Below are 27,547 nucleotides of genomic sequence, written 5' to 3'. Positions count from 1 at the left end.
ATCTATAATAAACGTTTTGACATAATATTTAGTGGAAAAAACGGTTATCAACACAGTCTATTAATGTCACAAAAATATGGCTTCGTTATCAATTATTACATTTCAAGGTTCCAAAGAATATTATTTTACGTCATAAAAATACTTTATGCAGTTATCAAATGTTTAACATAAATATTTGCCGATGAATAAGCTTCATAATTATATAAATAGTTTTTCTATAAATCTTACGTAAGATTCAGGCTTAACCTCCGAAAATACCAGAAAATAGCTGACATGGAACACCTTCCCCCTTAACCGCCATGAAAAAATCTTTAGACACAAGGGGCCCCAGCGAGATAATGGATTTTGAAAAACAATAAAATATATTTCCATCAAAGATGTTGAAGACGAATAGAGATAGAGACTAATGAAATTGAAGTAAAAAAAGAAAATTAGTTACAGACCTACAATCTGAAGAATGGGATGGTGGAGCCACTGTCGAAAACTACCCAATCAAGACTTGTAACTGAACAAAATCCGACATTCGAATGACATTTTCAACATGGCGTTCTGTGGTAGTTCGTAGTTCCATTCTACAGATAAGTTTGTAGGTCTGTACAAGGGATTTTGCATTGCAGGTTCATTTCCAGAGAACTTTGCATACTACCACTATGACATTTATTTGCCAATTTGGAAGGTGTATAAAAAGACAAATCATTACAATGAGTAAATAAACAGCTACAGTTTGGTGTTATTATTTAGTTGGAAAATCATGTAAAATTTGTGTAAAACCGTTTATAATAATTGCACTCAAGTAAGTAATCACAATGACCATAAAAAACGGCAGCCCTTGCGTCTGTAAGAAAAATGGAATGGCAATTGAGCGATCACAATATTTGTGAAGTTTCCAACTTAACAATGCTTCATGTGCTTGCAAAATATTTTTATAAGTCATAATATAAAATATAACTTATTTTATAGAATAAATAGCTATAGTCCATTTTTTTGCGTTCTGTTCATTTTTTATTCTTGCTTGTCTTCTGCTTCCTGAGAAAAATAGTTATATAAGTAAATTCTTTTTTTTTTTACATTAAATTTCTTAAGCTTGCTTTCCTTATATAATTCAATCAAGAGAAAGTTGTAAATTTAAATTTCCATTACTGAAATTTGTACATTATACTCGTACTAGACGTACAGTGATTCACTAGTATTTTTATATAGTATATTAGTCTATGGATTCACTGTATTCTAGGATTTTTTCCCCACAATGTTGGTCACTAATAGTAATAAAAATAAAATTATGCATTTTTTAAATAAAAAAATATGCATGTACATTGTACGGGGAAATTCAAGCGGCGGACATATGTTTGTAATTTAATAGTAAATATTGCATAATGCAGTTTAAAGTTCGTTCGAATCTATAATAAAGACTTGCTGCAGTGACAGATTGAATCCAGGTTAGGTGTTTGACAGTTGTGCAACGTGCAATAGATTTACGCGGCTATATTAAAACATTACTAATCTCATTTCGAGGTTCTCGTTTGACGAATATTCTGATAAAGAATTAAATTAAAACAATCAAATGGGGGATGCTGGGCGTTATCTGAGTTATCAAGCCGTGGGTTCCAGTGAAGATTTGGGAGAAAATACAAGTGTTAAAAGTGTTTTCAAAGATGGTAAGTTGAAGTTGGGATTTATTATCGATTATTTTAATAGTTTTCTTATACTATCGTCACAAAACCTTCCAATGAATGCCACGATAGTTTCTATTTTATCAAAACAACGATTTATCACCACTTTATGTTATAAATATGAATTTAAATTTGTATGCGCGTCAAAGCTGATGCAATACATCAACTCGTTTTCGTATTTTTAGCATGCATCTACCTTTCTCTTGCAATGAATTATTAATAAATTATACAATAATTGCCACCGCTACTCACGGCACTCTTTTAAATATTTACGATTTAAAATAATGTAAAAATATGTTTTTAATTATTATGTATGTACTTATTTAGGTTTAATTAATTAAAATAGACGCGCCATATTTCTCCCGATTTGAATTTTGCTGTGCATTCTATTTTTCCGGTGCCGCAGAGGTGGACACAAGCTTTTATATATATATTTTTAACAGTTTATTCCATGTAGACAATTATAATAAATACCTTTTTCTGTCGGCGCATCGGCTTTTCGATCCAATAATCGTTAATTGAAAATTTGAAATTTTCATACATTTTGATACACCATTATCACAAACTAAGATCATATGAGGTAATATTAGGTTGGGGTAGGTCAGATTTGGTTAGATTAGGTTTGGTTTGGTCTAAAAAGAAAATTGTAAAATCTCATATCCACATTTTGTGGGGTCAATTTCCCAATTGACATTGAGAGTGGCCGGCGTAGGTACCTAGGTAAATGCCTGAGACACTGACTGATTTTGAGACCCCCATGATAACAAATAAAATAAAAATTATAGGTAAATATGCCAAAGATGCCCACATGAGCTTTTATAATTTTTTTTACGAAAACAGTATTCCATGTAGACAATTATATTAAGTCTTTCACTGTTAACCTGTTCTCTGCCAAGAGGTATTTGTATGGCCATATACGGAGGGCCGCGATTTTCTTTGAAAAAATAAACCTTAGTAAATGTACTTTTTTTGGCTTTATATTAATACTATATCATATAGACTTACCAAATTAATACACGATGTGTCCATTTACGCCGTTATTTATCCAAATAAATCACAAGTAATGTTTCACAAAACGTCAGGGTTGTCACAACACTTACACAGTAAAGATGAGAACGTGATAATGTATGAGAAGTAATTCTACAATGTGCTACTTTAGTCTTAAAACCAAATAAAAATATAACGAATTCAAAAAAAATTAATAGTCTTCTACCGTGTGGTATGTCTCAAAACAAGGTTCAACGCAGAGAGCCACTTTGCACTGTTTGCACTCATACCTTGATTCTCTTCGAAGTTTCCTGGATAAACACACCACACATCTTGCCATTGTTTTGACTTTTTTAGCACTTGGAGGTGATTTTGCCATAAAATGCCTCTCTGTGAGACGCGATGGCAATTCTGAATGTCTTTTCCTAACTGAAGATTTGGAAGGCACAACACGTTTGTATTCGTTAATTAATTGTCGAATGACCTCTAATTGAAATTGTGCCAACGGTACACGTTTTCCAGTTTTTTGACAAAACAGTATATGGCTGTTCAACAGTGAGAGGTCGATTAGATGGAAGAACATTTTTTTGTACCACCTCATTGTTTTGCGCGTCGAGTGTACACTTGACAAAACCATGTCTGATTTGTCAACTGCACCCATATTTTTATTGTAATCTTGGACACATTCCGGTTTTATTATCGGTTCATTCCGATACGTTCTTTTGCCTGTGTCGGTGAGCTGGGCAGGATGAAGAGTCGTCAGCATGGACACTTCCCTTTTATCTTTCCAGATTTGTGCCGAAATAGTGTCTGTGTGGTAAGCTTTCATTTCTCCTTTTTTCAATTTCTCCGTATGCTTTGGCAATCCCTTTCGGTTTCTCCTTACAGTGCCGCAAGCATTCGTTTTCCGGTCATGTAGTTTTTGGAACAAAATTGGGCTAGTATACCAATTGTCTACGTACAGGGTATGTCCCCTGTCCAAATATGGTTCCATGAGAGTCAAGACTACACTTCCTGAAATACCCATGTGCATGTGTGTTACATATTCGGTGGTTTTTCCAGTGTACACAATAAAATTCAGTACATATCCGGTGGCACAGTCACATATCACAAAAAATTTAATGCCAAAACGGCTTGCTTTTGATGGGATATACTGGCGAAATGACAAATTGCCTTTGAAAAGTAGCAAACTTTCATCGATGCACACATTCATGTAAGGATACATGCACTCCGCAAACTTTTTTTTGAAATATTCCACTAGGAATCTAATTTTGAAAATCTTGTCCCCACTTATTTGTTGCGTATTGTCACAAAAGTGGAGCATGCGAAGAATGATTTGAAATCTATTGCGGGGCATCGTATCTGAGTAAATCGGAGAAAATAGTAAAATATCTGTAGACCAGTGATCTTGTATTTTATTTCTCGAATTACAGGCCATCAAAAGACATATTGCCAAAAAGAGGTACAATTCTCCTACTGTTACGTCTACCCATTGTTTCAATCTCCAACTCAACTCATTGCAGTGATTTTTGACATATTGGTATTGTTTATTGGTTTCCATGGCAACAAAATTCATAAGCGTGCTGGTTATGAACAGCTTGAAAAACTCCGATTCTCTGCTATCAACATTTTCTATGTCCGCTCCTGACCTCGAGCTATCAAATGAATTTATTTTGGGGACAAAATCATCGGTTTCCCATTCGAAAACTGGAACAGATTCATCAGCCAGTACAGATTCATCAATTTTTGCAGCTTCATATGCACTGGGATCTTGTTCCTCTTCATCCAAATCGACATCAAAATCACTATCATCCGATTCAACAGTTATGCCAACCCTGTACATCAAATCTTCGACCTGTTCGGCATTTTCTGATGAACTTTGTGTTCCTTCCATTTTGATTAGAAAGAAGATCAAAAGGTTTATATGTAAAAAAAGTTCAAATATCCCAGAAACTTGACTTATTATAAAAAGATATAACACAAAAAGTCAAATAAGTTAAACACTATGCGAATAAAATATGTCCCGACACTAATATCTTATAAAATATACAATTACGACACACAACACAGATTACGAAGGTTTAAAAATTACAAAATCGTACCCGTAAATTACTGAAATGAATTGTAAAGTGAAAATATTTCAGCCGCGAAACCGAATTAGGTACGTCAAATACGACTTCGAATATTCAACTGGCATATTTTCGAAGATGTGTCACTGCTATTGTGTACTTGTGTATATTCAGGAATCACAGTATTCCCCGTTTCTCGTATGCATAAGCGAACCATAATTTCGATTGCATCTACTATAAGTAAACGGGAATCCCGGCGAGTAATTTGATAAATATCGGATCCGTGGCACAACCCTACTAGCGACGCGTTTCGGTAACCAAAGAAAGGTTTGTTTAAAATTGATGTTTCGTTGATGATAATATAGAAAATTACAAATGTAAGTATTACACCATGATCCTAAGAGATGTCGCTGTATGGGCAATGCGATTGAATTATTCAAAACATTGCCTCGGCCGATATATTGCGTTTCAAGTGAAGCGTCTTTGCACGCGCATTTTGCATGGCTGGCCCTCTGTTCTCGGAATAGAAAAGCGTGCTAGGACGCTGGTGGCACTTATCCGGTTAAAGACGCGCGTAGCCATTAGATACTAATACTTTCACTGCTAACTGGTTAATTACCACATTTAATTATCATGCCAATAATTGCTATACATCAGGCATTTCTTTAGCAGTGACCGAGTTGTGGTAATTAACTGGCCAGCAGTGAATGTGTTATTAAATACTATTTTCTGTCGGCGCAGATGCTTGTCGATCCAATACATAATTGTTAATTTTAAAATTTGAAATTTTCATACATTTCGATGCATCATTATCACACACTAAGATTATATTAGGTTAGGTTAGATTGGGTTTGGTCTAAAAAGAAAGTTGTAAAAGCTCATGCGGGCATCTGCGGCACTATTACCAAGATACAATACTCCATATCGTTATTGTGGTTTGGATGTTTTGTAACTAAAAACCATACCAAAGCCCAACACAACTTATTGAAAAACAAACCAAAATCCAAACTCTAACCCTCCAAGTAGCTCTACTTATATCGGTACAAGGCCGTTTACTGCAATTTTCATAGCTGATTTTGGCAAAATTCAAGAATCAAAACCTTACCTAACCTAACTGAACCTAACAAATAATCCAGTATATTGGCTATTTTCAAAAGTTGTTTGCCGCTGGCTTCCTTTAAACCGACAAGAACCAAAATATCAATGAACATATATTATATATTATACACATTTTTATTTTTTATAAAAATCGATGTTTTTTAAATTAGATATAAAAAATATTAAAACTATGAATTAGTCAAAAATCTCTTAGGTGATGCTTAGAAAAATTAATAAACTAAATTTTAATAATAAATATGACCATAAAATATAATATGTAATAATAGGGGGCGGTCCGATTCAACAAATTCACATTTTATTACATTTTTTACAATTGTAAGTTTATCTTTGACTTAAAATAAAAAATATTTTTCTTTTTAATGTTTTCAGATACATATTTATTCATTAAGGGGGGACATGCTCGTCGAAGGTTAAAATTGAGTTTTTATTGTATTTTCAAACCATGATCCTGGACACTCCTTAAACGTTGTAGATAATCTATTTATATAATTTTGAAGCCTTATTATCCTTTATAATTATTTTAAACATTTGATGACTGCATAAAGTATTTTTGTTACATAAAATAGTATTCTTTTAAACCTCTCGCTCTAATGTTTTAGAATATAGTCATATTTCGGTACATAACTGTGCAGTGGTGTTAAGATTTTTTACATTTATTAATTTTTAAACGCATTTATAAAACCATTAGCATAATTTATTACGAGATAATTTTTGTAAAATATTCACGATAAAAAATTATATTGATAATCTCTGTGATCCCAAATTTGACAAGAATTAGGCATTTTATTATTCAAAAAATCGGCAAGATTAACAAATTTGAAGATGATTCTAAAGATATTTATTATAAGCTATGTTTTTGACCATTCAAGTATGATAAACATCTTATGAATAATGATTGCTTTATAATAATTATTGACCTAAGAATAAGGTAGTGTTTTTTTGAAATACGCCATTTCTTTTGTCATTCCCCAGTAGTTAAGCTACAACATACGGCCGTAGCCATAAATTGACAAACTATAATTAAAGTAGGGAGTAAAATTATGTTAACGCGCGTGTTTGAACATGTACCTAACCAATTTATTTTTTATTTTTTTTTAAACGGTACATGTTCAAACACGCGCGTTAATATCATTTTACTCCCTACTTCAATTATAGTTTGTCAATTTATGGCTACGGCCGTATGTTGTAGCTTAACCACTGGGGAATGACAAAAGAAATGGCGTATTTCAAAAAAACACTACCTTATTCTTAGGTCAATAATTATTATAAATCAATTATTATTCATAAGATGTTTATCATACTTGAATGGTCAAAGACATAGCTTATAATAAATATCTTTAGAATCATCCTCAAATGTGTTAATCTTGCCGATTTTTTGAATAATAAAATGCCTAATTCTTGTCAAATTTGCGATCACAGAGATTATCAATATAATTTTTTATCGTGAATATTTTACAAAAATTATCTAAAAATAAATTATGCTAATGGTTTTATAAATGCGTTTAAAAATTAATAAATGTAAAAAATCTTAACACCACTGCACAGTTATGTACCGAAATATGACTATATTCTAAAACATTAGAGCGAGAGGTTTAAAAGAATACTATTTTATGTAACAAAAATACTTAATGCAGTCATCAAATGTTAAAAATAATTATAAAGGATAATAAGGCTTCAAAATTATATAAATAGATTATCTACAACGTTTAAGGAGTGTCTAGGATCATGGTTTGAAAATACAATAAACACTCAATTTTGACCTTCGACGAGCATGTCCCCCCTTAATACAGTTGAAATTGTGAATTATCAAAAAAATGTCTCAAATTGCAAGCTTCGTATTTTTCCGCTAGGTGCCTCTTTAAAAAAGGTTCAGTGAAGACTTCGCCTTAACACTAGATATTCGAAATGTTTACTTACTTGTCAAGCTTTTGCCTCAAATATCCCAGTACATCTAAATCACTGGACGTGTGGCAGGAAACAATTGAATTTCAGAAAGTACTTACAAGCATGAAGCAAAAACTTTATCTCTTTCTATCGCATAAGAAATGTGGATTTCGTATAACACATTCTTACAGTCATAGAAGTCCTGCCATTCTTATTTTTTGGAATTTATTCTAAAATTGCCGATAATTGGAGCAGTGATGGAAATTGGTACATTTACCTTACCAGTATAAAAAAATACTTAGTATATAAACTTGTTCCAAAATACTTACTAGTATTTGGAATACTATATAGATCGTTTGGCGTGCATATGCGACAAAAGTTTCATACTCAACTGAAACTAAAACCAACTCCATATTATTAGTATTTTAAAATACGTATCGGCTCAGGGAACTCAGACTGTGTATCGGCTTCAATTTAATCGCTAAAAATACGCTGAGCTCCGCTTGTCGATAAGTCCCATTTATTATAAAATTTTAAATTTATGAGTTGTTTTTTGTTAGGTCACAATATTATTGTTAACAAAAATGAATAACAGTGATTTTTTTAATTTTAAACATGTTTTGAGCGGTATATAACAAGCCTTTGTGTCATCTCACCACTGTGCTGCGACACAAAATTTATGACCTATTATTATTCATACATTCGAACGCAATAGACTAATAAATTAAAATATACCTATATTCATGTGCTATTTCGTTCGTACGCATTTAATGTCAATAGTGTTGAAAGTCTACCAACTGGCGAGTGCACAGAACAGTGACTCGCGATGATATCATCACAAGTTTTTTGGAATAAGTTTATTGGGCCACAAATACTTAGCATGGGTAGTTTCATCCGAAACTTAAGTACACAAACTGGTGACAGTATTTCCAACTCATCTCTAATACACGCTACATGAAAACATCATAAAAATTACAATATTTAAACATTAGTGACTCCCTTGAGGTTCAATTTTGGAAGCTAACACCTCTAAACTATGAACCAAGTCATAGTTTGAAGTTTATAATTTTATGCATATTTCCGAATTTTTTTCAATTTAACTATTTCGATAGGTACAGGTTTATAATATATTTCATAACTGAGAATGTTTGCTCACAGTAAAGTACGTTGTGCTGAAAACACTTAACACAGTGAATGCGACTTTTTCCATACAATAAAATCTGTTCATTCCACGTTTTGGTTATCGACTATCTCTAAATCAACACACTCAATGTTCAAAGTGTATCATCACATAATATTACGGTACAGTTTTTAAAGTACCGAAAATTTTAACAAATCGTCATTTTCGAGGCGTGCCACTAAAATTCCACTGGGTGGCACGCGTGGCATAGGTTGCCGGACACTGCTCCATATCATTTAAAAAAAATTAAATCAATCCAAAAAAATATTGCTTTATTTCTTCTTCACTTGAGTGAATAGATAGCAAACAATCGCCGTTAATGTAGTTATAAATAAATTCTTAATTAATTGTTGATGCAAATGTGATGTATTGGTTTCTTGGAAAATATTGCAGAAACCCTGGACACCCCTGGCGAAGCAGGAGGCTCCAAAGTTCACATTTTGAGAAACACTAGCACATCAATACGAGTGCTCAATTAAATTGACGTCTTGTTGATTAAGTCAATTGGACAATTCCGAACTGTGACTGATTTTTTAGTTTTAATTTATTAAACAATGTGTCTACAACGGTTCATGAACATTCGAAATTGTCTGCGTACTGATTAATTAGTACACCAATACCATTGGTTTGGCTATTTTGAATATGGTTTGACGAGTGCCTGAAGCAAATCATTCACAATATATTAATTACGAATGTAGCCATAATTGCCAGTGAAAAAATATGCCCCATAAATTAATGTACTTAAATAGGTAGCCAAATACAGTGACCTATTGTTACCTAGATGATCAATCACAAAAAATCAAAACAGGCAGACAAAGCTTTTCAATGTTCTCATCTACGGGCCCTTATATTCGAATGTGTATTATGTTGCTAGTTTCTCATCCGGGGGCTGATTGTTCGATTCGCAGTGTGGTCACAATTCATTCATGTAATTTTCTCAAAGCCTAGATGTTTCTGTGATTGTTTCACTGGTACTACTTACTACACTACGGTTAAAGGCTTCACAGTCTCCTTTAGTTTTAAAAAAATAGGTAACGCATTCGATCACGGTGAGGTCTCAGTATATTTATGTAGTTTTCTCAAAGCCTAGATGTTTACGTGGTCATTTCACTTCTACTACTGCACTACTATGATTGGGCCTCATGGCATGTTGTAGTGTTAAAAATAATATCTATTGTGTATATTACATAATATCGTCGGTGTTTTGTAAAAAGGGCAAATTAACCAAAATGCTACTTTACAGGAGGAGGATTTTTACTTTCGACATTTATTTGTTTTTTACCTGTATATGATTATAAATATCTAACAAGTTTATAATAAAGCTTAGAAAGAATACTGTCATTATAATAGGTATTATTATATAATATTTTAAAAGGCCTAATATGTCACATTTGCTTTTTATTTCGTAATTTTAATTAATTTAATTTTAGTCGATTATCGTTTTTAAGTACTTTCCTGTGGAGATAAAAATTCGCCGTTTTTACACAACAAAGCTAGTGGGGTACATATTGTATTTTTATTAAAATCTCGATTTCGCCAAAATGGTTGATTCGCCCTTTTTACAAAACTCCGACGATATATTCTTGCTTTAAAGCCTTTAAGGCCATACATTAGTTGAGGCACGGTCTAAAAAGATCGTTGCTAGGCGATGTGCGGATTGCGGGTCGCGGGTGAAAATGACGCCTGTCAAACGAAATATTATTTCTCATATAAATCCAACATACGTCCATTTTATATTCTGTTTATTATTCTATCAGTAACAATAATAATATATTCATTGACATGTTTTCTTTTTAAAGTAAATGGGTAAAGTTTTTAGTCATCTTTACACGATTTTAGAATTAATTGGCCCGTCGCCATCACGCAGCAAAGTGACGTGTGTCTGACTTCACGTTCTCTCAAAGAATGCGAAGCAAGTACAACATTTCGTCGCGCGTACAGTTGAAAGTTATTTGGCGTTTCACTGATGCGTCACCTTAACAACTACATGTACAATTGTGTGATTCGAAAATCGAACTGTCTTCATTTCTAAAATTCTTTAAAGACAATTAAAATTATTTAATATTTTGTAAAACGCTATTTTAATAAGTTGTTTTTTTGGGGGCTTCAATATGTAGCCCAGTGCCATTTAAAGCATAAACCCGGCCCTGGTTATAATTCTTCATTTGCTTTATGTAAAAAAAACTCTGAAAAAAATTTTGGTGATTCCGTGGTCTGAAGTATTTCAATACAAAGGATGTTGATCTCATTTTTTAGTGAGACCTCAATCAAAAAATGTATCTAATTTTGATCTGACTGATTGAATTGAGTTTAGTCTAGCAGCTCCAATATCACTTTGGAATCCTAACAAGTTAAGAATTCGCTGTGTCGTGTTGCACATTGTAAAAAAGAATTATATTACAAGAATTTAGCACCATGAAATCTGACCTCGTTGGTTTTATGTGTGAGTAGCTGTTTTTTTTAATGTTTCTTGTGGTTTTATTATCTATGTATGCATTGGAATTCAGCTGATAAAACATTATTCAAAGTTACAAAGGATTTTCTTCGAAAGTATTTCGAGTTACGTATTTAGAATGGAGAATAGTTTTTTTTTGTTCATTAGGTTTCAACATAACAATAATCTATTGAATAAAATTATAAAATAAACACTAAATGTGAGAGGCATTAAATCTGTTTTATTCATATCTAAAAAAAGGATACTTTCGGGAACATTTTTCAGCCATTCAGTTTTTGAGTTTTAGAAATTTTTGATTTATATTATGCAGTGGATACTCAGCTAGAAGAGCTGCTGAACCTGACGAGTTAACTGTTTTATTCAAGTGAGATGCCACGAGTTCATCCACCACATTGGCATCCCAAACCGTTAATTTTTCATGGTTTAGTTTAGATATCTGGTATTTAATAAGGGAAAGTAATTTTTTCCATTTGAATTTTATTTTATTTGTGTAAAATACTTTCACGAGCAGGCAGTGGCGAAGGGTGGAGGTAGGCTGTTAAGATTCAACATAAATAGTGCGCACTAAGCTTGGCAGTCATACTTATTAGTTTTCATTGAAGTAAGAATACTGTTTACAAATGGTTCTGGTTAGTTTTGAAAAATCAATTAAACCCTGCCTAACCCAAACCATAATAGTTTAGGTATGCTATGGGCGATCTGATAAAATAGTGCACACCTTTTCAGTCATAGGTACTTATTTGTTTACGTTGAAATAAGAATACATATTGCAGATGGTGTTAGTTAGTTTTTTTAAATTCATTAAGCCCTGCCTATCCAAACCATGATTGGTAAAAAAATATTCTTCTATCTATAAAATATCTAAAATTATGTATGTTTTAATGGCATAATTTAGATATTTTATAGATAAATGAATATTTTTTTACTATCATCTACCATGTCTTCGATTAGACATGGTGTAATTGAATTTTAAAAACTAATAAACACTATCTACACATTGTAGTCTTCTTTCAATGAAAACAAATATATTAACACTATCAACCGAAGGTACTTAATGGAATTTGAATTTGAATTCTAATGGATTTAAGTTTTGTACTATTGTACATAGTGCCTGAAGATGCTGAAAGGCGAAACCTCGCAAAAAATTACTCAAATGTACAAAACTTAAATCCTGTAGAATTTGAAAACAAATATGTTTGACAAAGTTTAGTATGCACTGTTTATGTCAGATCTTAACAGCCTACCTACACCCTTTGCCACTGATGTTTTGATTACACTCAAATTGTGTATCGGCTCTGAAAGATGTGCTTCTTGAGGTAGCGTCAAAATCTGCAAAATATTACATACGACACTGACTTTGTGGTACAGAAACATTACACAAGATTGTATGATTTAAAAAAAATTTCATCAACATTATTATCAATTAATATAGTAGTTCAGACGTTTTCAAAGTGTGTGATTCAGCACCATGGTGCGTCGCAATTGATTCCCAGGAGAACTGCAAGATATTAGAAAATTTCAATAATTCTAATCGATCTTAATTTAATGCGCGAATGCAAGCATATGAATGCATCATAATAGAAAAGGGGAAATGGAGTAAGTCTATTCTACCATCACCACGAGAGGTGCCCTGGTTTGTAGAGTCTCCTTTGACGAGGAATGAGCTTAAGGGCTTGCGCAGACAGAGCGCGGTCAGGCGGTCTGCGTTCCGCGTTCGGAGTTCGGCGTTCTTTGTACTGTATGGACTTCATACTGTATGGGTACACAGCCGGTGGTCAGACCGCGCCGGTCAATTGGAACGCTGGAGTTCTGGAGTTCTATGCCCGGAATTACAAAGAACGCCGTACCTCCGCTGAGCAGTCACACAACATAGAGCGAAACCACACGGGGGAGTGAGTACGCAACAGCGGTGCTTTCTCACTTCCACTCGCAGTCGAAATATAGCGGTCAAGCATTATGCAGCGCTTGTGTCAGTACAACGTTTGTAAACAAATGGAACGCTTATTGTTGACCGCCACCTGTCTGCTGTCCCTGAACGTTAGCGGTCAACGGTCGGTTGAACGCAGAACTCCGACCGCTCTCTGTCTGCGCAAGCCCTAAGTTAATACTGAGGCTAAGAACAGGGCACACAATGGGCAAAAGATTTGATGTCCTCATGGGAAGAAGCGAATCGCAACTCTGCGATGAATGTCATGTTTTAGAGGACATTGTACATATAGCACTACAATGCCCTAAATATCAACTTCACAGAGTACAGCTGCGAATTGCGGATATCTATGAGAATGTCAACGAATTGAAGGGTGTCCTGGCGGTGGGTAAGACGGAAGAGCTAGGCAAAATTGTAAAGTTATTTAACAGAATAGGAGTGTGGACCTGATCGACGGATCCCCTTCTAGAAGAGAAGAGGCGATATGACAGCGAGTCGCAGTCAAAGCCTCGGTAAAATCACAAAAAAATTCATTTACTTAATAAACTATTTATTTTATTCAACAAATAAGACACAAGATTTGAGAATGTACGTAACATTCTATATATTGAATATACATAATTTGAAAACATCTCATGCATATACACACTAGAAAAAATCATTTTGTAGAAAAATATACGACACCCGACGGGATTTGAACCTGTATCTGCTGGATTCGCGCCAGTATGCTTTTCCAATTAATTTAACCTAACTTAATTTAATATAGTAAAACCAATAGCGAACATTATAACGTAATTCGATATGGCTAAGGCCACATAGGCAGGTGCCTTGCTTGGTGGCTACGTGCTAGGTGACATATCATAGTGAACGGACGCACATTATACTATCGCAATGGCCACACTGCATGCTTCGCGCCTCGCTATGTGACTATTAGTCACATCATGAGTCCCCGGCGAACAAACATGTTGGTTATTTTTATTGTGTCACCTAGTGATTTTGCAAGATGGCGGATGTTTCTTCAGTATGACAAACGTCAAACACCATATATTTTGAGGTTATGAATAATGACGCATAAGATGAATTGACATTATGCACCCAATGAGTTCGAATTTGAGACTTTGGAAATTTTAAACATAAATTCTACATGAGAAGTAGCTTTCTGGTTAGTTTTGAGAGTGACATATCGTTGTTGACTTGAGCGCTCCCAAATGTCAAATGAATTTGTACCTAAGCACGTAGGGTGCAATGTGGTAGTAGTGTTTTTAGTAGGCAAGCATAGTACCTAGCTCAGCACTGCACTAGCGAAGCACCTACCTATGTGGCTGAAGCCTAAGCATTTCAGGTAACAACTACTCGTTAAAATCGTCATAATTAACTAAGATGCCCGTAGCTTAATTGGAAAAGCTTACTGGCGCGAATCTAGCAGTTACAGGTTCAAGTCCCATCGGGTGTCTTATACTTTTCTACAAAATGATTTTTTCTGGTGTGTATATGCATGAGATGTTTTCAAATTATGTATATTCAATAAATTCATTTGCTTCGATAGTTGCTCTGCAGCTAATCTAATTATTGGCCATAGTAATTTTTGTCTTACCAGATCTTATTTGTGAAAAATGTATATTAAGCCACTTGCACAACTTAATTATTATGTCGTCCATGCTATGATGATTCGAACCCGAAACCCATAACTTACAACACTTCATTTTTTCAGTTTCACTATCATACGTAGTTTCGCTCCGTTTCATTTATATTAAAAAGGTTGCATTATACATTTTTGTATTTTCTCACTCCGACATAATAATCTTTCAATGTAAACTATGTATCAATGCTTCATGAACTGTGTTTTTTTCAATTTCATTTCAGCCGCAAGTGTTCGAAGATCTGCCAAGTCAGCTTACAATATACTGTCGAGGAAAAAGCCCATTTCTCCGACAGTCCTGACAGATAGTCACTTGGCGAGATGCCTCACCACTCTCGACCTGACGGCCCTCGGCATCGGGAGCACTCTCGGTGTCGGTGTCTACGTGTTAGCCGGCAACATCAGCAAAACTTACGCCGGTCCTGCTGTCATCATCTCATTCCTCATTGCAGCCATTGCTTCCATATTTGCAGGTATCTTATCCTGTCTATGAAATACTCTTTAATCCTTAACCAGGCCCCATGAACTTTTGGAGCAATCATTATTATTTTAACGGAATCAATGTTCTACTCTACTTTCGTGTATCAATTATTATGAAATAATTACCTTTAATTGCAATTCTACGACTTACATAAGGTTGAGTCTCTTAGTTTTGTATTATAAAAATACAATCACTGCTTTTATAACTGACCCATAATAAATGTACAGTGGAACCCCGATCTACTGTTCTCGCATAAACCGTTTTCCCGCATGGATCGTTCATTTTTGAAAGTTCCGCCAAACACCCATTAGTACAATGTTAAATAATCCCGCCTTAACCCTTCCCGAATTTATCGTTTTCCTCGATCTATCGTTTAAATATTATGGTCCCGTCACAAATATTATCCCGATTGACCGTTTTTTTTAATATTTTTCATTTTGCTTTCATAGAATTGTTTATGATACTTTTTATTATGCTTTATTTGTACAGATCGGTCGGCGTTCAATCTCGCCTGAACGTTCAGTCGCGTTGCTTTCTTTGTACAGGCCGCTCAGGCTTGCCTCGCATCTCGTATCACGATTTTTTATAAGTCACAACTAAAATGCCCCCTTGAAGAAAACTGCAACACTAGCTGGGAAACTTAAAATAATTCAAGACATCGAATTTTTTTTTTATATGTCCCGTATTTATCGTTTTTTTAAGGGGCCCTTGAAAATCGTAGAATCGGGGTTTCACTGTAATTGTAAATTTTTACAGGTCTGTGTTATGCTGAATTCGGTGCAAGAGTGCCGAAAGCTGGTTCAGCCTACATTTACAGCTACGTTTGCGTCGGAGAGTTCATGGCCTTTATAATTGGATGGAATCTAATCCTGGAATACGTTATAGGTAAAATATATTTTAAGCGTCATAATAATTGAAGGACCCAGGATAAAACAGTGTCAACTCTCATTTTGGTTAAAATTGAGTTGAGTAATCCATCTGATAGAATTGATTGGTGTTTTCAGACTATGGTATCATGAGGTAAAATAAATGTGTAAACTGCAAATTACCAGTAGCAGGTGAAATGCACATAGGTGCCCAATTTATGATTAATAAATTATGCCGGAAGATTCCTACGACTCATTTTAAAATCTACCAAATTTGACTGATTAAAAAGTTTTAACTGTCAAAGTGAGATGTCCTTTTTTTGCTTTATTTTCATACATTTTTTGGCTCTATTTCTATAGAATAAGGTTTTATTTAACATCTTCGGATTGGTGTTTATTCTTAAATTTATTGTTATTTACAGGTTCTGCAAGTGTGGTCCGAGCGTTGAGTCAATATTTGGATTCGCTTTTGAACAACACCATGTCGACGCATTTCCATGCTACGATGCCCATCGAACTTAAATACCTCTCGCCGTATCCTGACTTCTTCGCTTTTACCATTACGATGGTATTTTCAAGTAAGACTTATGACATGAATTGGACGTATATATGCAGAAAAGATCCAAAGCTCATTGGATCTTTTTTAAATTTATTCAATAATCCGATTGAGGATATCTCATATACATATATGCAAAAAAGATCCAGCCCGTAAAGTTATTCCTTTCGCGTCAATCCATTTCTAAAATAATGCCAAAATGCAAATCTTCAATTTTACATTTATTTTTGAATTTGAATTATTCATTTATTATTTCTATCAAAGTATTTTGTTTATTAAATTGGTAAATGATATCTTTTATAAATAATGGTATATATTATGTTCTTAATTTTTTTGCAGTTGCCCTTGCGTTTGGAGCGAAGGAATCGTCTCGATTTAATAATATCTTTACACTCGTGAACCTGTGCGTCGTTCTATTTGTCATTATATCTGGATCATTAAAAGGTGAAAAAAAAATATGTTTATTATTTGTACGTAATATGTAATACTTAATTATGGCAGAACATATCAATAATTGGCACCCTGCATACAGACATTCGGCACGACACTGATATAATCGTATAAAATGATCAGATCGAATAAACTTCATTATACATCAGACAGGAACAGTGATTTTGTTTTGTTACTTAACGGCCCACGTGCTCGTCGTAGGTTTAAAAAATTTTTTTTAAAAAATCGGTTAGGTACATGTTCAAACACGCGCGTTAACATAATTTTACTCCCTACTTTAATTATAGTTTGTCAATTTATGGCTACGGCTGTATGTTGTAGCTTAATCACTGGGGAATGACAAAAGAAATGGCGTATTTCAAAAAAACACTACCTTATTCTTAGGTCAATAATTATTATAAAGCAATCATTATTCATAAGATGTTTATCACACTTGAATGATCAAAGACATAGCTTATAATAAGTATCTTTCGAATCATCTTCAAATGTGTTAATCTTGCCGATTTTTTGAATAATAAAATGCCTAATTCTTGTCAAATTTGGGATCACAGAGATTATCAATATAATTTTTTATCGTGAATATTTTACAAAAATTATCTCGTAATAAATTATACTAATGGTTTCATAAATGCGTTTAAAAATTAATAAACGTAAAAAATCTTAACACCACTGCACAGTTATGTACCGAAATATGACTATATTCTAATACATTAGAGCGAGAGGTTTAAAAGAATACTATTTTATGTAACAAAAATACTTTATGCAGTCATCAAATGTTTAAAATAACTATAAAGGATAATAAGGCTTCAAAATTATATAAATAGATTATCTACAACGTTTAAGGAGTGTCCAGGATCATGGTTTGAAAATACAATAAAAACTCAATTTTGACCTTCGACGAGCATGTCCCCCCTTAAGAAAAATAATTAAAAGAAAAAAAGAACTTTTTTATATACAACCTTTTTTTAAATTTTCTGTTGAATTATTATGCTCAATATGCTCAAACTTGTACTTGATATGAAGTAAATGAAAAACAAACAAACAAAATAAATATAGAATACTGAAATATCATTTGACATTTCATATTGATTTCCATAGTAACGCACGTATATATTAATAATTTAGTTGCTAGGACCCCTTTAGCAACCAATAATAGTCTTTTACTTTTTACGGATTATTCTGAAATAACTTTTCATACAAAACAGAATTAACTGAAAATGAATTCAATTCTGCTTAAAGATGGCTAAAAGTATTAAAAAATGCATTGGCATCGTGTTCTGATATATTCTAAAAGTTTCAAATGTCTAGCTAGTCGGGAAGTTAGTTAAAAATCGATTGCAAGATTTGTACTGGACAAACAACCACCGGACAAACAAGAATACGAGCTAATAAAAACGTTGTAATAAGAAATATTTGGTACATCCATCAATTAAAAGTATACCAATACCCTAATTTTCCGGACACAGCTGTAGTTAAGTCACATTGATTCCGTCAACATGGCCAACCCTCTCTCACCCTGCAGTAATGCTACAAAAGCAATCTACACGCTGCAGGTCTGACATAACAAGAGGGTTGCTAGGTATGCTCTATGCTTCAATGTAGAAGCATGATAGGGTTAGTACCAATGACATTAATATGGACGAAGCATCTAGAAAATAAAATGACACTCACTTTGTGTCGGGTCTGCCGGATGGCGAAATTCATATTTTAATATCGGTATCCTACACTCAAATGAATATTCTGCTTGCAAGCGGTCTGGCGACACCGCTGGGTCTGCCCATACAAAATTTCTGACTGTCAGGTTTCGACTCCACCGTTATTATTGTGTTACAAAATGCCAATGTGCCTAGTTAAAAATTGTAAAAAAAATCTACTAAACACTCCAAGAAAGATGGGATATCACTTTTCATGTGTTAGTATTATATATTATTTATAAAATGCCATTTTAAGATAATGTTTATTCAATGCAATTGAATGACAGAAACCATTGGACAGTCGCCTGTGATGCGCCGGGCTCACTTGCGTCTAATCTACGAGAAGTCGTAAGTAACCGAGAATCTGTTTCTAACGCAATGAGTCATGACACTAATACGCCATTACAATAAAGGTTATATTACTATAAATTCTCGAAGCTTGTATCGCATAATGGAAATGGACACGTCATATGGTCACGTGACATCTACCTATACATCTGTGAATGACTTTCATGCACAATTTCTCGTGCGCGCCGGTATGAAGTGAGTTGTCCATTTAATATGTCATTGGTTAGTACATATGCAGGAGAAACCATTTAACCTGAAATTGTAGTTCCGATGTATCAATAACATAACGTCTTTCATTGATTCTAGCCAACACCCAAAATTGGCGAATCGAAAAGAAGGATGTCCCAAAGGGTTACGGGGAAGGCGGTTTTGCCCCTTATGGCCTCTCTGGGGTGATACGAGGGGCGGCGGCATGCTTCTATGGCTTCATCGGTTTCGACTGTGTGGCCACAGCAGGCGAGGAGGCCAAGACTCCGCAGAAGTCGATTCCCATTGCCGTCATCGCGTCTCTCTTCATCGTGTTTCTAGCCTATTTCGGGGTGTCATCCGTGCTCACTTTGATGTTGCCTTACTACTTACAAGTAAGAGAATGTACACTTGAGCGATATTGACATGAGAGCGGGGGTTGGAGACTTAGTCCAGATGACAATGTGTATGCGATGATTTTTCAACCGAAACAAGAATAGCATCTTAAACTTCCTGCTTTTATTTTGAAACACATGAGAATATTACGACAAAAAACCGATACACTTAATTTAAAATCGTGGGTTGATTAAATACATCACCATAGTGAAGTTAGTTGAGTCTAACGTAGGTTATGGGCGTTCCGCGGAACCATCGATGATAGCTGCGACACAGGGGGTAAAAGGAAGATAAGCTGCTTGGACCTTGAAGTGATGGACATGTTGCCAGAAATGCAAAACTCTTTCTGGCCAATCCTTAGAAGTTAGGTCCTGCCATGACTGTGCATACTTTGTTGTTTTAAAAATGTCGGTTCTCAAGTTTTATATTATAAAATGCTGTATCACACTGAGATATCCGGGGTTCCAGCGGCTAGCTCAAGCGTTGATCGAACCCCGGATTCACAAAAAAAAGTTTTCGATTGGAGTGAAAATAAAACAAGGTCTTTTTCGTTCGTAACGTGGTCTTGTCTTATATTTTTTTTTGATTTTTAGTTTCACAAATTTATATCTGGGTTTTTACAATTATAGTCGCAGGTCCGTACATATTGGAAAAGGGACGCTTACTGACTTTTTTTATTCTTTTCAAATTTCTCATACCCACGCTGACCAGTAAAAAGGACTCTCGTGATTGGCCAAATGATCGCATGATCCTTTTGATTTGACGAATCACGAGGCCCACCTCGGCGCAGGCGCGCGGAGATTTTAACGTTGCGCAATGTGCGGCAAAATTTATTATATTTAAATACTTATATTTAGTCTTAAAATTATCTCTTTCATCCATCATACTTTAAAATCTATCTTAATTACACCTCCGCCCAGTAAGTGATTTTCACGCACTGGACGAAGGCCTTTACTCATAAATAAATTTTAATGTAATTGAGCAGGGAACCAGAACAGGTGTTTTATTCAATTGTTTATAGAGATCAGGGTTGCGATTCGGCCTGTCTTTTATTTAATATTTACAGAAACCAACAAAAGCCTGTTGATAACAGGTATGTGTCAACACCCAATGACATTAATATGGACGAATCATCTGGGAAAAAAAATGACACTCACTTTATTGTCGGGTCTGCCAAATGGCATAATCTGTTCTAACGCCATTACAATAAATGTGATATTGCTATAAATTCCTGATGCTTTTTGTTGGTCTGCCGAATGGGTTCGCTCAAATGAACATTGACATTAGAAACACTGCTCTAACGCCATTACAATAAAGGTCATATTGCTATAAATTCCTGATGCGTGATATCACATAATGGAAATTGCGTGACGTCTACCTATACATGCGAATTTACTTGCTAGCTACTGTATTGAGTGCGCGGTCCATTAATAATGTCATTGATCACTTTCCGTTAAGGAATAAAGTAAACTGGGCCATGTGGTTTACACAATCCGTCGTCCGCCACACTTTCTGAGAAATCCATTTTTTTTATTGCATGGTCTTCTGGCTTGAAAGACCAGCCAAGCCTTGAATTCTCACTTTGTCTATTAATGCTTACTTAATTACTGTCCATGTTGACTGTTTGCAAAACCGGATGATCTTTTAGCGGCATTTACTTTGAGTTCACTAAATATCAAATTTGGTAGCCGCTATCAGATCAGAAGCTATCACCGTAATTGTAACAATGTTATTTCAGTTAAATAAATCTTTAGAAACCACACTTTGATGCACTACCATCGGCCACAGAGGTCACTTGTAAATTTATTGTTATTTTGAAAATAATTAACTTACATATTATATTATTTTAGGATAAAAATGCTCCCTTACCGCATATCTACAATTTTCTTGAATGGGACGTGGCAAAATACATTGTAACTGTTGGCGCCATGTGTGGACTTTGTTCAAGGTACCAATAACTATTTCTAAAAAAGTATAATGAATAAGGAAGCAACATGGTCCTTGCTATTATTTCATAATTTCTGCCAAATAACAAATGCTGACACAAATAATCTTCCTGCTTTTCAGTGAATACGTTTAACACATACTGATTGTTTTCTTCCAGTTTATTGGGGGCCATGTTTCCTCTTCCCCGTATTATTTACGCGATGGCATCAGACGGTCTGATGTTCCAGTTCATGGGCAATATAAACGGCAGGTTTCAGACACCTCTCGTCGGAACATTGGTCGCTGGCTTATTTACTGGTAAATTATTTTTTCTTCATCTATTAGGTGCATACTGATATTGTTCGGATGGATACATGCATCGGAGTCGCCATATGTTCAGATGGGATTCAATTATGACCGAACATGATGTGATATATTTGGCTGAAGGCGGTGAGCCAGTTGGAAATGTAGGATGAAAGATAAAAGTCATTTCTCTGGTATAGTTTGGAGATTCACCCAATTATAAGTTAATTACATGCATGATGCTATCTGCGGATATTGCCAAAATAAGCTTTGAATCCATAGAATTGGATAGTGTATCATTAAATTTGACTTAAGGTTTGACATTTCTCATATCTCATATTGCCGTTTCAAATCAGACAATTGATTATAAAATTTAGCTATAAATACCTGAGGAATGATCTTCTTCTTCTTTGGCCATATCCGCCCCTTAGCTGGAGCATATGGTCACCACGCGGCGCCTCCAAGAATCCCTGTCGCTCGCCAGTCTTCTTGCTTCGTTCCAGGTCAAACCAGCATCCCGTAGCTCCGCCGTATACACTCTGTAGATTGTATTTAGCGGCCTTCCAGGTCGCCGGAATCCGGTCGGCTTGAAGAATAGGCAAGCCAGGTTAAAGTTCTCTTCTGGCATCCGCAGCACGTGGCCGAGCCAGGTCCAACGTCGCCTCTTCACTTTCAGCGTGATGAGAGGCTGCTTCGTGCGTTCTCTTATCTCCTCGTTGCTCCTAAAGTCATACCACCGCACACCCAGTATTCGTCGCAAACATTTGTTTTCGAAGCTCAGTATACGGTTGCTCTGAGCCTTCGTAAGGTGCCATGATTCGCTACCGTAAAGCAGCACTGTCAGAATGCAAGCGTCGAATAGGCGGCATTTGGTTTTGACCGAGTACAATCGTGAGTCCCAGACATTTCGCATCAAGTTGAATGTTGCTCCAGCCATTCCCATTCGGATAGCGAGCTCTTTCTGCAAAATGCCATCTCCCGTGATGTGTACCCCCAGGTACTTGAAGCTGTCGACGCTCTCGATGTTTTGTCCATCGCTAATCAGAGGGAAATCTGGATCAGGACAGGTGCTATTGCACAAGACGTTGGTTTTCTTCGCATTGATTTTCAAACCAACGCGAGAGGAGCTGTTATGCAACCTGTCGATTGTCTCTTGAATGCCCTCGATTGAGTTGTCGAATAGGACAGCATCATCAATGATACTCCCTCGTCAATTTCATGTAGGCAGCTAAAAGCAATACACTGACATGTAAAACACTGATAAATGCATACGTCATAGGTTATCGATACAGAGCAACAGACTTAAAACAGAACGCAAGCCGCCATTTTGTTTTAGGGGCTGCCAATAGAACAAGAAAAATAATGAACTTACCGATGCAACCACATGTATAATTGTTTAATTCAAAATTCGAACTACCTACAAAACTCTTAATACGAAATATGTATATAACTCCTTTTATCTATCGTCCAAATGAAGATACCGGGAGTGAAGATGTGGCATTGGACCATTATGAGTCATTTAAGTGTAAATTTAATCATTTATTATTTTCAGGTACAATGGCGGCCATGTTTGAACTAGACCAGCTCGTGGATATGATGTCTATCGGTACACTACTTGCCTATTCTATGGTAGCATCGTGTGTCTTAATTCTAAGGTAATTTTATTCAATACTTGAACAAAAATAGTCAGGTCACATTTATTACGAGGGTGGGTCAATAAGTCCTTAGAAAATCCGACAGGTGGCGCGACTAGTACTGTAAGCGGTTTGTTTTCATGCAGCGGCACTACCGATTCAGTATGCTGCGAAGTTTCAATCAGATTGGTCGGGTTGTTGTGTGTTTCTCGTACATTTAAAAAAAAAAATTGCTTGTTTACAAAAATGGAGAAAATTGAGTTTAGAGCTGTTATTAAACATTTTAATATAAAAGGGTTAACAGCAAAGGAAATAAAAAATGAGTTGGATTTAGTTCACCGCATATCTGCTCCTTCACTTGCAACTATTTATAACTGGTTAAATGAATTTAAACGTGGTCGTACATCAACAAAGGATGAACCACGCTCAGGAGGTCCTGTAGAGGTGACTACACCAGAAATGATCAATAAAATCCACGATATGGTGTTAAGTGACCGAAGATTAAAGTTGAGTGAGATAATTGAGGTTACAGGGATCTCAAAAGGTAGCGTCATTTCTATTTTACATGACAAATTGGGCATGAAAAAAATTTCTGCAAGATGGGTGCCGCGTTTGCTCACAATCGACAATAAACGCAATATGGTGGTGGCCTCTAAAGCCCTGTTGTCGCTCATGCAACGCAATCCGGATGAATTTTTTCGTCGCTTTGTGACTGTAGATGAAACATGGATACACCACTATACTCCCGAGACGAAAGAACAGTCAAAGCAGTGGATTGCGAAAGGCGAACCATGTCCAAAGAAGGCGAAAACCGTAAAATCAGCTGGTAAGGTTATGGCTACTGTATTTTGGGATGCACGTGGAATTATTTTCGTTGACTATTTGGAAAAAGGAAAAACAATAACAGGGGATTATTATGCATCTTTATTGGACCAGCTAAAAAACAAAATTGAAGAAAAACGGCCTCATTTAAACAGGAAAAAAATCCTCTTTCATCAGGACAATGCCCGTGTTCACACATGTTTACGATCAATGGCTAAAATTGAAGAATTGAAGTTCGAATTGGTCGACCACCCACCGTATTCGCCAGATTTAGCCCCCAGTGACTTTTTCCTTTTCCCAAACTTAAAAAAATGGCTAAGTGGACAACGTTTTTTTTCAAATTAAGAAGTCATCGATCGGACAAATGCTTATTTTGAGGACCTTCCGAAAACTTATTTTTCTGACGATTTAAAAAAAATTGAGAAACGTCTAACCAAGTGTATTGAGCTCCAAGGAGATTATGTTGAGAAATAAAAAAAAAATACAAAAATAAAAACTGTTTTAATGCTTTTTTCTAAGGAATTATTGACCCACCCTCGTATGATGAATCTTTGGTATTGTAATCCTTTCTAGAGCGGCTATCGATGGTAGTTTATCATATTTATGTATTGAGGCCATTAATTGTTACAATAGGTTAACTCTCTAAACTGTCAAAATTGTATATTTTGCTCTAAAAGTTAACACACCCAAGAGAGGAGCTGTTAAAACATAATACTACCGTCGTTAGCTGCTTTGTGTATAGAATAGACCCACTGGTCTATTCAAATAATACAGCAGCCATCTTGAATAATTATATGATAAAAAACTAGTAAATGATTTGCAAAGCCATTTTTTGTATTGAGTTGACTCATCAACATCTAATTGAATTGTCATATTCTGCTAATGTTTTAGTTGATTAATATTTTATTTTTCTCTTTTTTGTTAGGTATGATATATCTACGAGTAACAAAAAAGAAGAAGACAAAATAGCTCTGACTCCCAAAGTATTTTTTGGCCAGCTCGTGAACAGCGCTAATCATCAGTACCCGACCAAACTAACCTCAAATATAGTTACGTGGATGGTTACTGTTTACTGTACGTACACATAATATTCTTAATTTGAACAGTGTTTATTGGAACAAAACAGTTCCACTAGATCACTGTGATGATTTTATAGTTCTGCAGAGTCGGGACACCAAAGAATAGTAACCTAGATTGGTTATATATTGGTTTTCATGAAGTTGAAAGGGCCTCAGACCCAGGCATGTATTTTATCTTGGTTTGATTATACTCATGTTCAATTTCCTTGGCTGCTTCAGCCAAAGCAACAAGTGCCTCTTTTGGTTGGCTCAATTATTGTATAGATGTGTTTCTGCAAGTATAATATTGTCAATAATTATCCAGGTGTCTGGTGCTTCATGTTCGGAGCCTGTCTGGAAACGTATGGGGGCGCTCTGTTTGATCTAGACCCGACGGCCATCATTCTAACAACTATCTCCAGCATACTTCTGTTAACTACATTGGTGATTATATCACGACAGCCTGTGTCGGAGAAGAAACTGTCTTTTGCCGTAAGTATTTGGTCTAATTAGATCTTTGATAGTCTAGTACCGGTTTACGGTTATGTGATAAAATGGTGAATGTAATAACAAAAGAAATCTGTCACTTTAAAGATTGGTGTTTCCTTTTGTAGGTTCCATGTGTGCCGTGGCTTCCTGGTTTCAGTATTCTGATTAACATATGTCTTATGATGAATTTAGATCTGCCAACGTGGTATCGCTTCGGTGTGTGGATAGCTGCAGGTAAGTCATTTTTTCTTCTATAGCTGCCATTTTTAAATGTACCAACAGACAAAATATTAATTTATCAATTCAACTCAAGCCCCACTATAGTCTAGGCGTGACATGAAACTGTAAACTTCGATGGTAGTGCTAGTTATTGCTCATACTTTGAATGAAATATGGTAAACTGTTTGAAGAAAATGATGATTGTTGCATATTGAAATAAACGGTAATAATTTGAATGAAATATACAATACATTACATTCGAAGATAATCAATAACTAGCACTACAATCGTAATTCATAATTCAGTGCCACGGCCTTGAATTCAACCATACCATGCGCATCTGGCTAGAATTTGTACCTTTGCCGACGATGGCTGAGCGGTTACCGTGTCGACTTTTAATGTCGTGGGTTCCAGTTTCTAATCCTGGTACTGGCGAATTCACACGTTTTTCAATGTGTATTTGGACCAGAGTATCGACATAATAGGTTGAGAAAAGTGGCTAACATTCATTTATTGTAAGAAATACATCTGTTAATACAACCTCCACTCTACTGTGGGCCATATGATCTGAAGATCGGACACGGTTAAGAAAAAAAAATGATTACAGGAGCACCATTTGCTTGTATAACCATGACCATGGTTGTGGTTTATTTGGCATATCCCATTATTTGTGAACACAGAAATTGTCACTAACTATATTGAATGGTTTCAGGTTTGATCATCTATTTTACGTACGGCATACGTCACAGTTTGGAACGAAACAGGCACAAACCCTTGTCCGACAGCACGGATGAAGCTGCATCTTCTTTTATCATGAAAAATGTCAGCGAAAACGGATCCGCAACCGACGGCAGTTATATCCTGCATCAATAACTTCATTTTTTACTGCCTAACAATCGAAGACTGTTTTCTTCACTGTTAATCTCTCAATCGAATTTGATTTAAGAATATTCTAATATTACTTTGATCAGATCCACACAAAGTAGTGGTTACGATACAATATACCAAAAAATTGAAGAAATACTTCTTGTATAGAGATGGAGTCTAAACATATGGTAGGGATGACAAAAAAGGACCAGTAATTATCATTAAAAGTCTGATAAGATACTACCTTAACTATGTAATGCAATATTTTTTTTTGCATTCAAACTGAAACTTGCTTCAGTTATTTTTATAGGGAAATCGCAGA

The 27,547-nt window shown here is 35.2% G+C and overlaps 2 protein-coding genes across 4 annotated transcripts in view; one reads left to right on the top strand and one right to left on the bottom strand.

The window, feature by feature from the left end:
• The first annotated feature begins 1,204 nt into the window (after positions 1-1,204).
• Positions 1,205-27,376, top strand: LOC147073539 (cationic amino acid transporter 2). 3 transcript variants are annotated; one of them, XM_085944361.1, is made up of 13 exons: positions 1,205-1,655; positions 15,155-15,403; positions 16,168-16,296; positions 16,700-16,855; positions 17,173-17,277; positions 19,632-19,906; positions 21,758-21,855; positions 22,012-22,151; positions 23,689-23,791; positions 25,518-25,666; positions 25,976-26,142; positions 26,265-26,373; positions 27,071-27,376. In XM_085944361.1, exons 1-13 carry the CDS (start codon positions 1,562-1,564, stop codon positions 27,229-27,231), a joined length of 1,935 nt encoding a protein of 644 aa, XP_085800487.1. In that variant the 5' UTR covers positions 1,205-1,561; the 3' UTR covers positions 27,232-27,376. The 3 variants fall into 3 exon arrangements, with proteins under 3 accessions (XP_085800487.1, XP_085800488.1, XP_085800489.1); XM_085944362.1 differs by lacking the exon at positions 1,205-1,655 and adding an exon at positions 11,222-11,352; XM_085944363.1 differs by lacking the exon at positions 1,205-1,655 and adding an exon at positions 13,662-13,803.
• The window catches only part of dbe (KRR1 small subunit processome component homolog dbe), a 466,431-nt gene continuing 449,516 nt past the window's right edge, over positions 10,633-27,547 (bottom strand). The window contains exon 4 of the mRNA XM_085944371.1: positions 10,633-10,892. The gene's annotated coding sequence lies outside the window, so the exon portion shown is untranslated. The remainder of the gene's footprint in view (positions 10,893-27,547) is intronic.

Source organism: Rhyacophila brunnea, unplaced genomic scaffold (genome assembly GCF_057557595.1).
Source record: "Rhyacophila brunnea isolate RB1 unplaced genomic scaffold, BYU_Rbru_1.0 scaffold_17, whole genome shotgun sequence".
NCBI lineage: Eukaryota > Metazoa > Arthropoda > Insecta > Trichoptera > Rhyacophilidae > Rhyacophila > Rhyacophila brunnea.
This window is presented reverse-complemented; position numbering and strand designations above follow the sequence as displayed.